We start from the raw sequence: 17,249 nt of genomic DNA, 5'->3' as shown, positions 1-17,249 counted from the left end.
CCCATAGTCAGGATGGCAGGCCCCTGAGTCTGAGGACGGGGGTGCATGTCCCAGCCTGGAGTCTGGCCCCGCCACCTCCCCTACCTCGCCCCCTGGGGCTGGTACAGCAGAGGAACCCTGCTGGACCAGGGCTGCGGGGGAAAGGAGCTGACACACAGAGGGGACTGTCCCTGCCACTACTGCCGGGCTCAGGCCGAGAGAACAGAAGACACTGGGGAGGTGAAGTCGGTGCCCACTGCTGCAGCTCTGGGACCCCTGGCCAGACCTGGCCAGGAGAGCAGGCCTCGGGCACCCTCGGCCACCGGCAGCCATGAGCGTGGGCGGCAGCCGCAGCCTGTGTCATCACCTTCCATTTCCTGGTGCCCGTTACCTGCCCACGGATCCAATCTCAGAGGCCATTGTGCACCTCGGAGGCTGGCGAACAGCAGGGCCCCGGCCTTGAGCAGCGGCAGGGAGGGGGAGGAGGCCGCCAGCACCGCATCCTGTCCCCTGTCCCTCTCCATGGCCAATAGTGACGGTGCAGCCGCTGGGCCCTCCTCCGCCTCCCCGTGGGCAGCTCAGCGTGTCCCCACCTGAGCCCACTCGCTCACCCCAGGGAACTCAGGAGCCCACCCAGTGCCAGGCGCTGGCTGGGGACGCAGAGGTGCACAGGACAAAGGAGGCTGTTGCGTTGGTGGGTGGGCTGGGCAGGGTGGGCAGGGAGCTGGGCGAGGGCTCCAGGTGGGCACCTGCCGCAGCCTGCGCCAGCTCAGGCGATGCCCAGAGGACGTGGGGTCTCTTAGGTGACAGGTGCCTGGGGCACATGTTCAGAGGGGTCCCAGGAGGTTGGGGTTCCCAGAGAGAAGGTGACAGGGGCTTAAGTGTGGAGTGGACGGGGAGGTGGCTCAGTCAGGTCCCCCTGGGCCCCCAGAAGGGCACCAAGACGTTCCACCCTGGGCCAAGCACTGTGACACCCCCCTTGGGGAGTCCCCAGGCCATTGTGGAAGGAGGCCAGGGCTCTGGGGGAACGAGGCACCTGCAGACTCAAGAGGAGGAGGAGGAGGAGTGGGAACACCTGAGGCCCTTTAGGCTGCCTCTGTACAAAGAAAGCCTTAAATTGAGTGAGGCTTCCCCTAATGAGTGGTTAGACTAGCAGAAGGACTAACAGAGTAGGAACCCCAGAGCCCAGCTTCCCTGCCCCGTTTCATGGAGGGCCAGGGAACCAGAACCCCTGCTCCGACTGCTGTGGTCTCCTGGCTCTTATCTGGCCAGCACCAGAGTCGTGAGAAGCAGAGAGGACGTGACTTAAGTGTGACTCGAGGTCAGGTCCACGCTCTGCCACTTCCTAGCTGGACAGCCTTAGATCTCCCATCTGGTTCACTCCCCCCCTGCACACCTACTGTGGGCTGATGAGAGGAGCAGGGCCGTGGCACGCAGTAGGTGCTCCATCAGGGGGAGCCTGCATCAAAGCCCAAGCCAGATGTCCCCGCTTCTCCAAAGCCGCTCCTCATCGTCACTCTGCACTGCCCCTGGGGTCCCTGGGTTCTGCAGCTGTGCACCCCGCGTTTATTGAGCTCCTACTGTGTGCCAGCCACTTCCTACGCCATTGGCGACTGGCCTCCAGTCAGAGGAGTGGTTTCTGCTCTCCTCAGCCCTGGCCGTGCTTGGCTGGCCTGGGACCTGCGGGGAGGGGAGGGAAGGAGGCCCACGGGGGACAGGGGACGGGAAGGTGGAGGCTGGAGAGGCTGGGGCCAGAGGCCGCCTGCCCTTCCCTCTCCTCACGCCGCCTGCCCTCTCCCCTCCTTCCCTCCCCATGTCCCCTGCCTCGCCTCCCCTGCTCCTCCCTGTGCATGTCCCCTCTGTCTCTCTGTCCTCCTGGACTTGTGTCTCCCTGACCCCACGTCCTCCTCTCATGCATCTGGGCTCCCACAGAGCCCCCGAAGAAGAAGCGGTCTGTGGTGTTGGACGGGATCCTGGAGCAGCTGGAGGACAGTGACCGTGACGGCGAGGAGCAGACACTTCAGCTGTGAGCTGGCACAGAGGTAGGTGGTCAGGGGCCGGACCGGGACAGCGCCCCCACCTCTGTGTGCCCCACCTCACAGGTCCAGGGTGGAGGGGGACGAAGCCTCGGCCCAGGGCCTGATGCCCACACCTGGGCATCCTGGTGGCAGGTGCCTCGCGGGTGACACTGAGCCCACACCTGTGCTGTGCCCCGGGAGCAGGGGCAGGAGCAGCTATGCAGGGGTCACAGCCACACGAAGCCAGGACCCTGCATCCCCAGCTCAGTTGGGAGGACCCCTCCTAGTTCCCTCGCCCCCCTGACCCCGATGCCACCTCATTCCCTGGTGGTGGCCCATGAAAGGGTCAGCCATGGGCTGAACAGGTAGGAGCCTCTGTCCTTCCTCCCACCAGGGCTGCCGTGCAAGAACCCCCACTTGTGTCTGTCCAGTGAGCAGTTAGACTAGCAGAAGGACTAACAGAGAAGGCAGCCCAGAGCTGTCCACGTCTGTGGGTCCAGGAACCCCGGATTCCTCCAGGGACACCTCCGAGCAGCTACTGAGTCCTTGGGGTCCATGCCAAGCCTGTCACCAACACCAGCAGCGTCCACTCCCAAGCAGGGCTGTGGACACATCACAAACCTCACTCCTGGCCAGCAGCCCGAGGGGAGCTCCCGTGGTGGTGGGGCCGCACCAGCGCCGGCCAGTGGGCGAGACGCTGCCCAGCAGAGACGGCCAGGCCGCAGCCTGCACCTGAGTCCCAGCAGCCACCCCAGCCCATCGACCACAGGCCTGGGCACCCTGGAGCCGCGGTCGTTGCTCTGTCATTGGGGGTGACCACGGTCAGCGAGCCGAAGAGTAAAGCTCAGGACATTCCCTCGCTTCCGTCTGCTTCCTAATCGGGGCCTCTGGGCGGGGACCCGGGTGAGCCCAGGGCCCCTCGGGCTCTCGTCAGCTCACTCTGTACATTTGTGGGGACGAGGTTCCGGTCCTTGTCCAGTGTCCAAGGTGGCCTGGGTCTTGAGCAGGGCGCTCAGCTCACTTCCCGGGCATGGGCTCCGCTCAGCGGCCTGGCTCGGCCCTGGGTGCAGCGGGGACACTGAACCCAGGGCGTCTCCCGCCCAGCGCCACCACCCCCTTGTGCCCTCCTCACTGCTGAAGCAGGACGATGGGGACGGCAGCCCCGCCCTGGAGGCCAGAGAGCGCCGGGCTCCTGTCTGGGGTCCCAGTGCGAGTGAGGGCTGCTGGCAGGACGCAGGCCAGGCCTGAGTGACCCCGAGACAGGAGCAGAGCAAGGAGAGCCCGGCCCCGACCAGGCCTGCTCAGAGCCGCGGGGGCAGTGGGCATGCTGGACACTGTCCTCGGCCTGGCCCAGGCCCTGCCTCCCGGCCTCACTCTGCCAGTGGGGACAGACCCCTTGACAAACAGGAAGTCACTCCCCATGGAGGCCCCAGGCTGCCTGGCCCCCGGCCTCCGTCACCCACGCAGACCCCCCTCTGCAGGCGGCCAGCGTGACCTGCTGGCACCGCGCTCTGGACCAGGCCAACCCAGTCTGACCCCCCTGGCCTCCCCCCACGAGTGAGGTCACCTCCTGCCCAGGCCCTGCCTGGGGTCCCTATCCACCCGCGTTGTTCCTGTTCCCCCAGCCCGTCTAGATACCACCTGCATGGATAGCCCCTCCCGCCCAGCCTCAGCCCCGCCTCTGTCCCCAGGCCTGGTTCCCAAGTCACAGCTCTCTGTGCTGGGGACAGCCTTGATTCTGAACAGGGGCCCGAGTGACCCTGGGCCCGGGCCCTGAAACACGTGCTCTGGCAATTAGGAAGCCCCAGATGGTTGTGGCTTTTGTCCCCATTGCCGGGGTCACTGGAATGGAGTCACAGAGCCAGTGTGAGGGGGAGCCAGGCTGGGGTCCCCCTGCCCAGAGGAGGGGCTTCCTCACCCTCCCGAGGGGCCAAGTCCAGGAGCCTGCCTTGTCCAGTGGGTGCTGTTGGGTGGGGAGGCTCGGCCATGTTTCAGGAGGGGTCAGTACTGCTGTCCCTGGGAGCAGGTCAGGGAGTCTCCCGGGAGGGGCTGGGTGGAGTTAGAGGGACAGCGGGACAGTGGAGGGAGAAAGCCCTGAGGTGAAGCCCAGGGTGGCAGCTGGGCAGGGCTGGGCTGGAGCAGCTGCAGGGCCTCCTGAGCCCGAGGTGACCAGTGCAGGGCAGGAGAGGGTCGTTCCTCCGTCGGGGGCCTGTGACCTCCAGGGGTCAGCGGGGAGCCGGGAAGACAACTCTGCTGTCCCTGGGAGGTGAGGGCCAGCGGCCTTGGAGAGCAGGAGAGAGCTGGGGGCTGGGACAGCTGTGTCCCTGCCTCCCCCATGTGAGCCTCAGGTCTGCCCAGTGGGGGACTGGCCACCCTGTCCTGAGGGGCAGCCCTGGTCTCTAGTGCCACCACCGCTCCCAGCTCCTTCCTGCCATTGTCACCCGTGGGCCACTGGCTCTCAGCCCATCTGCCTGCTTCACAGCAACTCCCCTGCTGTGGCAGGGACGGAGGTGGAGCTGGAGGGTAGCCAGTGGTCGCCTGGGCACATGGGCACCAGAGAGGAGCGGGTGGAAGTCTGGGGGGCAGGGCCAGGCAGTGGCGTGGCAGCTGCAGGGCCTCCTAAGCCCCGGCTTTCCGATCAAGACCCTCAGCCCATCTGCGGGAGGGAGACAGGTGGTTGGGCAGGGGTTTGGGGAAGGGCAGGGTTGGGACAGTGGCAGCCCCGCGGGGGGGAGGGGGGGGGAGGCAGAGCAGACGGGCCCTGATTTAGAAGACACCAGTCACAATGTCCAGGGGCTCCGTCTCTGAGCCCAGTTTTCCACATTTTCAAATAGGCATAAAAATCCCAGGCCCAGGGCACTTGCTGAAAGATAAAGAGGAGACCGTGGTGGATGGCAGGCCTCCGCCTCAGGAGTGCTACCTGGTGGGGGGTGGTTATTATTATTAGTTACTATTGTTGATGTTAAGTTACTGTTGAGCGAGTCCCGGAGACTGTCCCTTCTGGCTTGTGACAGGCTGTGCTGGTGCAGAGGCAGGGCAGGGCCATGTTCCCTGGAGGAGCCAGTGTCTGCAGGGCCTGGAGGTGCCCCAGCCTGGGGCAGCAGGCCGGCTCTCGGCACCGGCTCGCTCCTTGCACAGAGCCCGTGCCCAGCACCTGGGAGCAGGTGCCCTCGCGTTGCTGTGTCCCAGTCTTAAGGCCAAGTGTCACAGGGGTCGGGGGCAGCGTTGTCTTTGCTGCCTAACTTGGGCACACTGGGTCAGCGCTGTGGGCCAGCCTGCAGGGGCACATGTAAAGGGGGCAGGCAGGCGCTGGGCGAGCCCAGGAGGGAGTCTCCTGCCTTCTCCCCAGCACGCACACAGGCCGGCCGTGCCCCGGGCAGAGGCTAGAGTGTCCCGGGTCATGAGCACAGGCCCATGAGATGCAGCAGGGGGAGAACAGCCCCTGCCACCTGCAGGTGGGAGGCTGGCTGGCACAGGTGGGCGGAGCCATCCTCACCCTGGGCTCCATCATTCCACCCTGGCCAGATGGCCCCTGTGTGCAGGGACTTGAGGTCGCCCCGCCCGCCTCGGTGAGTCTCCTTGCTGGGTGGACACAGGGCCATCTTGGCTGCAGGTCCCCAGTGAGTCAGGCGGGAGCTGTCCTCAGCCGCCCTCGCTCGGCAGCATCAGGACGGGACGGGATTACCCGGGCTGGGTGCGCAGGCCTTGGTGAGCAGAGCTGAGCTCGGTTTCAGCACCTAATTCAATTTGTTCTGCCGAGAGTGGAATAGGAAATGGCTGCCAGTCAGACCTTCAAAGCAGGGAAGGGAGAGGGCGCCTGCTGAAATTTAAATTTTAATGAAAATGACTTTAACCCTTTGGTGTGCCTTGTGGGAAAGGCGCGCCCCTCCTTCCCATGGGCACTCCATCCGTCTTCCTGCTGGGATCCACTTAGAGCATCTGGTCGTCTTCCAGCCACATCTGTGATGAAAGCCAGGCACAGCCTTGCTTCCTGGTGGCCTGTCCCCCACGCTGCCCTGGCTGTTGAAGTGGGCGCCTCGCTACAGGTGATCTTCCCAAGCTCCGCATGGGACATGCCTGGCCCCTTAAATGCTCTGGTGACACCTGGTGCCCCCTTGCTGCCTCCAGGCCCTGTTATATCATCTGTCCCATCCCTCTGATGTAGATAGGCCCTGGCACTGCAGTGCCCATGACTGTGCAGGTCCCGTCTCCCAGGAGCTATGGGGGGCAAGTCGGTGGGACAGGTAGAGCAGCCTTGAGAGGTGGTGGTCTTCCCACCCAACGCTGCAGAGGGCAGACCTGGTGCTGGCAGGGGGTCCCCTGTGCAGGCTCCGCCATGGGTGCTGGGCCTGTGGCCTGTGGCAGGAGATAGCTTCCACCTACAGGAACCAGGAGAGACCCGGACAGCAGTGGCTCCCAGGGAGGTGCCTGTGGGCGAGGGATGGGCAGACCTGGACAGAGGAAGAGGGGCTCAGGGCATGGGCTGAAGGCTGGGCCAGGGGAGCAGGGCCGAGGCCAGCACCCCCACCCGGAGAGCACTGGGGAGCAGCAGAAGGCAACGCTGGAGGCTAGCTCTGGGCTTTAACTACTGTGGGTTGGAGGCGACCAGGGCCATCAGGTGGAGACCCCTGGGCAGGTGAGAGTCAGGGGCGGGGCCTGGACGGAGGGCACAAGGGGAAGCTGTCCCTCTGCTTTAAGAACTAAGAGGAGGAGTGGGGGACTCAGCCCTCGTAGGCCACCCAGCAGGGTTTCAGGGTCTTCGTGGTTTATTTGCTAGTATTCTTTGCCGCACTGGGGATGGAGGCCAGGGCCTCGTGCATGCCGAGCACCCTGCCTCTGAGCTGCACCCCGGCCTCCAAGCCCTTGGAGGGACTGCGAGCCCTATTTCAAAACAGAAAGTCATATAGGAGCTCGTTTTCCCGATTGCCGCAAGTGCAGATCCATGGCTGGCTTGTCCAGTCCATGGCCGTCCCCCGCTCCAGGGAGTGCCAGTGAACTGGGGGGAGCATTAGGAATGTGACTATAACCAGACAAAGGAACAAAGGAGCCTGACTGAAGTCCTGGGGGCAGCAAGCACGACCCATGGGCCAGACAGCAGCAGTCTTTGTGACTTGTTGGGACACAGCCGTGCTTATTGGTGACGCACTGTCTGAGGCAGGTTGCCGCATGGCGGATCGAATGGTCCAGCAGAGGCAGGACGCAGCCTGCCAGACATCCTCCCTGGCCCTTTGCATCCAAGGTTGGGCCCTGTCTCAGCCTCCAGTTTGACAGATTGGAAAGCCAGACCCTGAAATGTCAGGTGCCTGTCCGAGGTCGCTGCAGCTGAGCTTCTCTCTGGCTCTCGCCTCTTGGCTGCCGGCTCACCTCAGGCCTCCTCGCTGCTCACCCACCGGCAGGGCCACTCTGCAGCCTGATCTTGACCTGCTCCACGACCTCTCTGTGCCCAGGTCCTCTCTGTGGTGCAGTGGGGTTGGGGCATTGAGTGGGTGGGACACCGAGGACCTGGGGGAGGTGCCTGCCATGCGGGAGCTCTACTGGGCTGCTGTCACACCCCTGCACCAAGGCTATGCCCCACCTACAGGCAGACTCTTCCCATCACCCCCCCCACCACCACCACCCCACCACCCCACCCCCCACCCCCCCCCCCACCCCCCCGGCCCCTGGGAGGCTGGAACATTCCAGCTCGAGCCCCAGGCCAGGGTCTTCTGAATCTGCAGCCCAACAGAAGAGACTGCGTCTCATTATGGCCTCGCCAGCAGCCAGGGCCTCGTCCCTCCCGCTCCCTTAATGAACCCCACTTCCCCTAATTGCAGCTTTCATGAAAACGATCCGCCGGGTCCGCTGCGCCCCAACCCTGGGCTCACGCCAGCAGCAGATCTTCCTCCTCCTGCGCAGATTTTCAGGCAGCAGCTGCTCTTGCATCCTGGGAACTGTCGGGCCTCGGGGTCCCACGTGTTGCCCCGCACCCGCCACATAAAGCAGCCCCACGGCAGGCCCTCCCTCGGTTAAGTCTTGGCAAGGTCGTGAGATGGGGCTGACTCTCCCTTTGCACAGGTGAGGAAACTGAGGCTCTGGGAAATGAGCGGTCCCCCGGACCAAGGTCCCAGGAAATGCAACCAGAAGGCGGGTCTCTGACAACAGCAGGTTTCTCTGAGCCGGGGACCCTGGGTGGTGGCCCCCAGGGAGACAGCACATAGGTCAGGGTGCGGTCAGCTGCTATGCAGACCCAGGGGGTGTGCACAGGGTAGGGGGTTCTCCCCCAGGGGACACTAGGGAGGGGAGCGTGCCTGGTCTGACGGGGCTGTGTCAAGGGACACAAAAGTTGGTCTCCCTACACGACCCAGAGGCTGCCTGCCAGCCAGCACCAGGGGGAGGGACATGAGCCGTACCTTTCGGGACACAGCAGGGACATCCTCACATGGCTCCTGCCCACTGCCCTATGGCCAGGACATTCACATGGCCAAGCAGAGCTGCAGTAGATGGTGGGAAGTGGAGACGACACCCAGAGGACGTGGGTCCGCTCTCGGGAGCTCCTGGGGCTGCAGAGCGAGCAGGAGAGCAGTGTTGGGGCGGGCCCCCTCCACTGCCTGGGCTCTTCTGGGTGCTTTCAAGGTCAACCTGACCTTGATTGCCACCTCTTGAGCCGACTTCAGGATTTAACCACAGAAACAAGTTCTAGAAGTCCATTGCGGTCAGCAGTTCCCAACCCTCTGACCCCCCAGAGCCAGAGCTGGTCCATGGCAAACCCCAGGGCGTGTGGGGACACAGGGAGCCAGGGGTCCCCCGAGGGCTGGGGAGCAAGACCCAAGTTCACCTGCGCTGCCGGCTCCGCATCACAGTGGCCAGTGCACCTCAGGGTGTCCCCTGCACAGCCTTTGCTGTCCTTGGATGATCAGAAGGGCCTGCACTAGGTGTGTGAGTCTGTCTTCTGTGACCACGGGAACAAATGACTCCACCCCAGTGGCTTCAAACAACAGAAATTCTCTCCGGGTCAGGAGGCCAGAAGTGTGGAGTCAGGTCATCAGTGGGCTCCAGGGAGGACCCGCCCTGCCTCTTCCCCCCTGTGCAGACGTCAGGGGGCGTTCACAGGGTAGGGGTCCTCCCCCAGGTGACAGTCGGAGGTGAGTTGCCTCCTCCACTCCAGGTGTCCCTTGGCCTGTGCGCACACTGCTCCCGCCCCTGGCTCTGTCTTCTGTGGCCCCCAGGGCGTCCCTCCACCTCCCTCACCTTCCCCTCCTAAGGACATGCCTCACCCCAGGAGGCACTGTGACCCAGGGCCTTGACTTAATCTCATCAAAGGAGACCCTTTTATTCTCCCAAATAAGACGATTTTGGTAAAGGTCCATATCTCTGGAGGGGTCATCATTCGAGCCACTGTAGTCACCCTGGGCTTGCTGGGCATCCTGCAGGGGCCTCCTGTCCGCCAGCCCTGAGCCGGTGGCTGGAGAACTGGTGATGGGCACAGCAGAGTGGCCCCTGCTCTCACGGTGCACAGCCCACCCGGGGGCTGGTCAAGGACCAGGTGATGAGGGTGCCGAGAGGAGAGGGATGTGCCAGTGGCTGTAGATCCCAGAGGAAGGTCAGGGAGGGCTTCTCAGGTGACTTCTACACCAGGTCCCAGTAGGTCAGTAGTGGCCACACTGAGGGTCAGCTTTACCCCGGGGCAGCGGGAGCCCCCTAAGGTCCACAGGCAGGAGAGCAGCAGTGCCCAGCTGCCGGGGACTCTGCCTCCTGCCCCACACCCTGACGTCCAGGGGCGCTCCTCCCACCCACTGTGGGCAGCCCTCAGCAGGGACCCCGCCTGGCCGAGCACAGCCCTGGCCAGTCTGAGCTGCAGAATCCTTGCCTAATGTTTGAGCCTAAGTGATGAGTGTGCAAACTAGGGAGGCCTTGACCTGCAGGACTGAGGGGCGTGGCGCTCACTTGCGCTGTCACTTCTAGTTATGTAGTGAGAGACAGAAAGTTAGGTGTCTGCTTCTCAAGCAGGGGACTGGTTCCAGCGTCTGCACCAGAGGAAACACAGGAATCCATCCCGGCAGTGACCGTCACTGTTAGGAGACGTGCTTGAACCAGGCACCAGAAACCAAGTGGCCCTCACAACAGCTGGAAGCCATGGGCTGATATCCCCATGTGACAGAGGAGGAAACAGGCTCAGAGAGGTGGTGACTTTGCCCAGGTACAGACACCAGGCCACGTGTGCCAACTGGATTTGTTTTGATAGAGTCAAGACAAAATTCTGCATGGAACCAAGCGTCCCATTCCTGTCCCCACCCCTGGTCTTTGTGTCCTGGTTTTGGGTACACTTTTATGAAGCAGACGTGTATGTTCTGCCTTAGGTCATCAAACTGTTTGCTGTAAACATTGAATATACTTACTTTAAAACAGTCATTGTAGAAACATTTTCCTCAAAAATTTTGAGCAGCTGTTCGGGAGGCTAAGGCCGGCACCGACGCTTTGGAGAGTAGCCAAAGCTATGCCTAGAGGGAAATTCATAGTCCCGTAAATATCTGCCTGAGACTTCCAGTTCCTCTTCTGTGTGTTATGTGTTGCCACGATAGTGTTGCTTAAAAATCGTACCCTGTGGTTCCAGACTGTGTTCAATCAGGACTGTGGAGGTGGGTGGAGTCCCCAGCTTGGCCACTCATGCTTCGGCCTTGGGCTAATGAGGCAGCTTTGCACCTTGGCTGGGCCCGTCCCCATCTCCGGGCTACTGTGATGACCTGGCCGCACCTGTCATCTAGAGGGTGCTTCCCTGCCCCTCTCCTCTAGTTACCGCCTGTTGGCCCTTCAGGTCTCAACCCCACTCTGAATGGTCTCCACTGGACCCCCAAGACCCAGGTGCCCACCCTCTGGCCTCTGCTGGGTCTGGCACCACTAGGCACCTCCTCCCTGCACTGTGGCCTCTGGACTGTCACCAGCTGTCCGCTCCTGGAGGGCAGGGCCTATCTTTGCTGGCCCCTCTGTAGCCCCTCACCTGTCCCCTTGAGAAACAAGGCATTCAGAGGCTTTTCATCCCCAAAACCAGGAAGATTCTGGGTGAGAGTTAGCCCAGCCTCCCCCATGACCTGTCCTCTGCAGGAGCATGCGTACTGAGAGGTGACCCAGATGGTGCTCCTCAGAGTGACAGTGACATGAAGGCGGAAGGGCCTGTGCTCTCTGGCCACCCTGCTTGGTTACTGCTGCTGAGTGGACCTGGAACTACCTGCAGGTGGCCAGTCGGTGACCCCGGGCAGCCCATGTGCTCCTGCCCACTCGCCTCCCCACCCCAGCCTGCCCAGACGCTGCAGACTGGATACGGTGCCTGTCCCCAGCTTAAGAGGTGCCCCAGGGTTCCACGACAGCTGGATCTGGTTTATCCCAATCCTCTCGACTCCGTCGTTTCAAACCCCATTTCCCCTGGGAAACCTTTGAATTGAGAAATCTGATTTTTGGATTTAGCCTCATTTCTCAGCGTCCTGGTTCCTCTCCAGTCCCCCAGGCCAGCTGCCCTCGCTCTGAGTGATAAATCATGGAGGCCCACCGCCCTGCCTGTCCCCCACCCCGAGCGGTGGCTGCCTGGCTGCCTTGTTCCTGGGGGGACTGGGAATACCAGCTCCTCCTCATTCCAGCCCCCAGAAGCCGCTAGCCTCCAGTGTCTGAAAAGCAGCCCCAATTCCCAGTCGCTCCCCTGGCTCAGGTGGGCCGTCTGGGGCCTGCACACGCCCGTTCTCTCCTGCCTCTGCTGGCCCCAGCCGAGTTCCAGTGCAGAGGGGTCAGAGGACCAGGCCCAGCCAGAGCCGACATTTCACAGTTGACCCCAGATGCTTGGGTCGCGTCTCCTCTGAAAATCTCAGCTTCTAGAGCCAAAGCCAGCATCCCCCCAGACAAGATCACCCCCGAGGAGCCAAGTCCCCGGGTGAGAGATGAGGCTCTGCCCTTTAACCCAGAAGCACAGGCTGGGAACTCTGCCTGCCTGGGATCTGGCCCCTGGGTTCCCACGAGTCTTTGCACCTGAGGGAATGACACCGGCCCTCCTGGGGCCTTTACAAGGGCCCGGGGCTGTGCACTGAGCTCTGTGGGGAGCATCTGAACCCCTGTCCCATGGATTTGCTGAAGTCCAGGCCCTGTGGACCCCATCCCCAGAACAGTGGTGACACTGTGTGGTGTGGGCAGGGACAGCACTGTGTGCCGTGGAGGAGGGGCCGGGCCTCCTCCAGAGCAGGTGATGAGGAAGCTCCTGGAAGCAATGTTCTGGCCATGGGGGGTGGGGGGGGACGCAGTCCCTGCAGGGGACACAGACAGGAGCCCCAGCCCCTCTTCTCTCTCCCCACCCCGTGGCAGAACCCTGCTGGCACCTGTAGGGGAGGAGTGCCATCAGCCAGGGCTGCTCCCAGGCCACCCTTGAGACCCCCTGAGGCCCCAGGCCATGTGTGAGGCTGCTTGTCCCCTGTCCTCTGCTGGGATCCCGAGGCGGGGACGCTCACGTGCAGCCGACTGAGGCTTGGCTGAATCTACTCTGAATATCAATCAGGCCGCCATGCCCAGCCGGGGGACCCAGACTGACTAATAAGCAAAGCTTTCACCCCAAACTGGGTCTGGGGAAGGGGAGCGGCAGCACTGGGCAGCCGCCAGGTGTGGGCACGACGTGACCGGAATGGGAAGACCCCCGGGAGCTGCCTGCCACAAGGAGGCCCGTGCCCACGCCCGTACTTGCCTGGGGACCCCCAGGCAGCTTGGGGAGCAAGGTCCCCACAGGCAGGCGGAGCCAAGGGAAGCCTTCAACTTGGTCATGCCTGCGAGGGGGACGGAGGGCACGGGGTTCCTGGGGGGAAGGGCAGGCCATCTGGGCAGAGGCGGGGGTGCAGCCTCTGGGGGATGGTTGGTGCCCACCCTGGGGTCCGGCTGGCGAGTGCCATGGGGGATCCCTGCAGGGTCCTCCCCACCCCAGCCAAGGGCCAGGGTCACCTCTCCAAGCTCCTCCTGACCACAGCTGCTTGCCCGACCCTCCACCCCAGGAGAGGTGGGCTGCCTGGGCACCCTGCCCCCAGAGGGCCAGGACCCTAGGCACCCTCATCCTCCCCACAGCCAGGACCGCAGGGGACCCAAGGGCTGCCATCGGACAGCTGGACCCCAGCATTGCTGCTTACCAGCTCTGCGACCTCTGAAGAGCTACCGTGCCTCGGTTTCCCCTTATGTACAATGAGTTGGGGAACAGCCATCTCAGGAGTCACTGGAATGACCACGTGGCTGTGTGGCCCTGGCCAGACGCTGTGCCTCTCTGAGCTGGGTTTCCATGTGTGGGAGGGTGGTCACACAGTGGGCCAGGTGTGACCCCTCGAGTGGCCTCTGGAAAATGCCACAGTGGTGTTTGGACTCAGGTGAGGCCGGCGTTTGGGGCCCAGGTCATGCTGAGGTCAGCTCAGGTGGCCCGGCCTCTCCCTCCTGCACCATGGAGTGGCATCTCCCTCACCCTGTGAGGACATTTTGGGCCTGTGCTACCTTCACAGAGATGGACCCATCTACTGTCACCACCACCGTGGGAGGCAGATGGTGGTGTCCCAGACAGGGAGATGGCTCAGAGAGGTGCTGTGCCACATCTAAGACCACACAGCTCCCCTGGTCAGGATGGGATTAGAGCTGGAAAAGTCACTCCCAAGCCCTTGTCCTGGACCACCGCATGGTGACACTGTTGTGGCATCACACGCCTGTGCATGCTCCCAAGGGAGCCCTGATCTGTCCCTCGATTCTAGAGCCCATCAAGTAATAGGATTCAGTTGGATGCCATGGCACAGATGTGTAATTCCAGCCACCCGGGAGGCTGAGGCAGGAGGATTGCAAGTTTGAGGCCAGCCTCAGCAAGACCCTGTCTCAAATGACATAAAGGGCCAGGGTGTGGCTCAGAGGTAGAGCGGCCTGAGGTCCACCCCGGTACAAGAGGGACAGCAGGCTCCTGACACACTGGGAAGTATCTCGTCTGAGTTCGCGCAGGCCACAGCCAGGCTCCAGCTCCGGAAGGATGAGCTGGCCAGAGGGGCCGGCTCCATCTGGGGGGAAGGACGTGAGCCAGTGTCCTCTTTCCTGACCAAATGTAAACATGGAGGGACAGGCCAAGCTCAGCAGGGAAGCTCGAGGAACTGGGTGCGGCCTGCCCCGCCTGCCCCTGGGAGCTGGTGACCATGTCCAGCTTCTGAAGAGTGGGGATCCGTTGACTTAGTCAGTGACTATTGAGGGCCACCAGGCAGTGGGGATAGAGCAGGTCCCTGTCACACCCCAGTGTGACAAACATCCAGTAAGGAGGCAGACATCCAGTAAGATCTACATGATGAGGCTGAGAGAGGCTCTGGACGCTAGAGCAAGACCAGGACAGCCTCGCTGGTGTGGGGACAGTCGTGCCACCGATGTCATTGTGCTCTGTAAGGACAAGCTAAGAGGAAGCTTGCCAGGGGACTGTCCACTCGGTGCGTGCACACAGTAAGTGCTTAATACACGCAGCCTGTGCAGCGGGGCTGTTGGCGCTGTTCTCTGTTCTCCCATCGGTGCTTAGGCTGGTGCTGGGTCAGCCAGAGGCACCAGGCAGGATGGCCAAGGTGACAGCTCTGAGGCCCTGGGCACCCTCCAGCCACCTGCCGCTCCTGCTCTTGTGGATGTGACCTCCAGGGGACTGTGGCCCCGTGCCCTGGGGAAGCTCAGCCAGGACCCCGGGCACCGCCCCCTGCCTGCTGGTCTGGTCCTGTTCCCCTCCGCGTCCCCTGGTCACGTTCTGTGTCCATGCACGGTCAAGGTTGCCCGAGGAGCTGGGGCCTCCTGTGTGACAGCGGGCAGTTTCTCATTTTCCCCTCGAGTGGTTTCACGGCCCCTTCAACCCGCATCAAGGGCACAGGATGAGAGCAGGCCCCAGGAGCAGAGGGGACCTGGACCCCCCTTGCCCTGCACCCATCAGAGAGAGGGTGGGTTTGCCACGCTGGCCCTGGCTATGGCCTGGGAGCCAGAAGGAGTGTCACCAAACACAGGGGACACACAGCCCCAGCAGCCCCTGGGGACTCCTGTCTGGGAAACGGGGCAGCAAACTGCACAGACGCCCTGTTCCCACAGAGTTCTATTCCTGGTGGGTTCCCTGAAATGTGGGGTGTGGTTCAGCCTTGGAGTTCCTTTGTCCTCTGGGGTACTCCCAGGCCCCCGCCCGACTCTGGTCACCTTTCCCCTCGGGGCTATGGGAGACCTGGAGCCAGCCTTGCCTGAATTCCCCCAGACAATGCCCATCCATGACATGTGGGTGGCTCTGTGCCCGTTCTCCAGGATCAAAACTGAGGCTCAGAGAGGGGTGGTGACTTGCCCAGGGTCAGACAGCCCCAAAATGGAAGATTTCAGGCTCTAAATCTGTCTGATCACAAAGCCAGTGCTCTTTCCAGAAGGTTCTCTGATGAGCTGTGGCAGTTGTGACATCAGCTTCCCTTGGGCTCTCCAGCCCCACTGCTGCCAATCAGCACCAGGATCCAGGAGAGAGGTCCTGCCCCACCCAGCCTGTGGGTGGCCCCTCTGGGTGCTTCCCCTTCCCTCTGGGGCCCCTTGGCCTGACCAAGCCCAGCTCCTGGGAGCCCCTGAAGATCAAAGGCACCGAGACTCCACAGAACCCGCGTCTTCCTCCTCAGTCCGGCTCCCTGATGCCCCATCTCCTCCCCAGCACGCTCCCCCCAGAGTCCTCTGTGTTGATTTGTTTATGGTCCCTTCATCCCTCCCCCAGCTAGAAGGTTCCATGAGGGTGGTGTGTTACCTTGGTCCAGGCTGACCCAGACTCAGAGTGACAGAGCACACACTCCCCGCCCTGGGCCACCAGAGCCCTGTGAGGGGCGTCATCTTGCCCCCACTTCACAGAGGAGAACACCGAGGCCCGACGGGCCCAGCACCCCGCATTCAATAAGGTGGAGGACCAAGTGTCCACCACAAGGGCACCCACACACAGAGCCCCCAGGGCCCCTGGTGTGACAGGGCCATCCTCCAGGAAGGAGGGACAGCTGGAGAGTGGCAGGAAGCGTTGCCTGCAAAACAAGATTAAAGGGAAGAAATTTGGGCAGAAGTCAGGGTGGGCTGTGCTGCTGGCGGGGTCCCTGGCCGCTGCCCAAGCTGCCCAGGGAGGGCTGGTGGCCCGGGGGCCTGGGCTGTGCTGGCGGCAGGGCCTGGCTTTGTGGAAGGCAGGCTGAGATCCTGCCTTCTCTCTGATGGCCCGAGTGATTGACACTTACAAATTACCCAGCCGAAAGTGTCGAGTCTCTGACCCCTGAGTAACATCTTTGGCAAGCTCGAGATTTCCAGCATTTTGTCATCTAATTACTACAAATCCCTTGGAAATTCACTGGCTGGTGAATTTTTAATGCGGGGCAATTTCAATGTGATGCAGGGCCCAGATGCGCTCCCGCGTTCTCACCTCTCTCCTCTCCTCCTCTCTCTGACCCTTCCCCTCTCTCTCTCCCCCCCACCTCTCTTTTTTCTTTTTTTGGTCTCACAAACTTCTGAGTGAACTTACAGGACCCGGGAGTTGGGCAGAGCTGTTGCAAAGTCCCCTCTGTCCATCTGACCACCGGGCCGCCGCCTTTGGCCACGTACTCTCAGACCAGGAGCCTGCAGAAGGCCTCTCTCCTGCACCCTGTGTACGGCTGGTGTCGCGCCGCCCCTGCACATTGTCCCCAACCAGTGTCACAAGAAAGGTACACCAGTCAGCCCCCTCCTGCAGGACCCACCTGGCTGGTGGTCACTGTCCTGGGCAGGCAGGCTGGTGACTATCTGCAAGACCAGGACATCACTCCACTCTTGGGGACAGCGAATGTTTGGCCCCTCCATACTTTAGGTCCCTGAAGAAGGCTGCCCAGAGCCAAGACATGTTTGCACATGGAACACTGACACAGCCGCCAGCCCCTCCCACCCCAAGGAGGACAATGGGGTCTTCAGCCCAGAGGAAGCCAGACCTGCCGGGATCCTGCAGAAGCAGAATGATCTCCAAGCCCCAAGTGGGACGTGGCCCCTGGGTGAGAAACGTGGGTCCCCTCTCTGGAGTCACCCATTCCTCCATGGCTTGAACTCTTCCCTGTTCATTTCTAAGCTATTGTGTGTAGATCCAATTCCTATTTCTAAATGCAAAAAAAGAAAAAATGCCTTCTAAGCTCTGTACCCAGACCGTCCCCCAGGAGGGTCCCCAGCCCTGTGCCTCCCTGAGGTGACCCTGGGAGACGAGGCCCCACCCACCACCCCGCCCTGCCCAGGAGCGGGCCCTGCCTTTCA

General features: G+C 62.4%; 1 protein-coding gene across 4 annotated transcripts in view; it reads left to right on the top strand.

Annotated features, from left to right (window-relative positions):
• Nucleotides 1-17,038, top strand: part of RBM19 (RNA binding motif protein 19) — a 106,742-nt gene extending 89,704 nt beyond the window's left edge. For 2 of the 4 annotated variants that reach the window (XM_081288513.1, XM_081288510.1), the window contains exons 24-25: nucleotides 1,912-2,021; nucleotides 2,392-2,640. In XM_081288513.1, the coding sequence (XP_081144639.1) occupies nucleotides 1,912-2,009 (98 nt within the window). In that variant the 3' untranslated portion in view covers nucleotides 2,010-2,021; nucleotides 2,392-2,640. Of the gene's footprint in view, nucleotides 1-1,911; nucleotides 2,022-2,391; nucleotides 2,641-7,810; nucleotides 8,208-16,818 lie in introns of those variants that run through there. The other 2 variants (XM_081288512.1, XM_081288511.1) reach the window with 2 other exon arrangements.
• Nucleotides 17,039-17,249: the final 211 nt, after the last annotated feature.

Source organism: Spermophilus citellus, assembly GCF_964194105.1.
Source record: "Spermophilus citellus genome assembly, chromosome: 3".
Taxonomy (NCBI): domain Eukaryota; kingdom Metazoa; phylum Chordata; class Mammalia; order Rodentia; family Sciuridae; genus Spermophilus; species Spermophilus citellus.
This window is presented reverse-complemented; position numbering and strand designations above follow the sequence as displayed.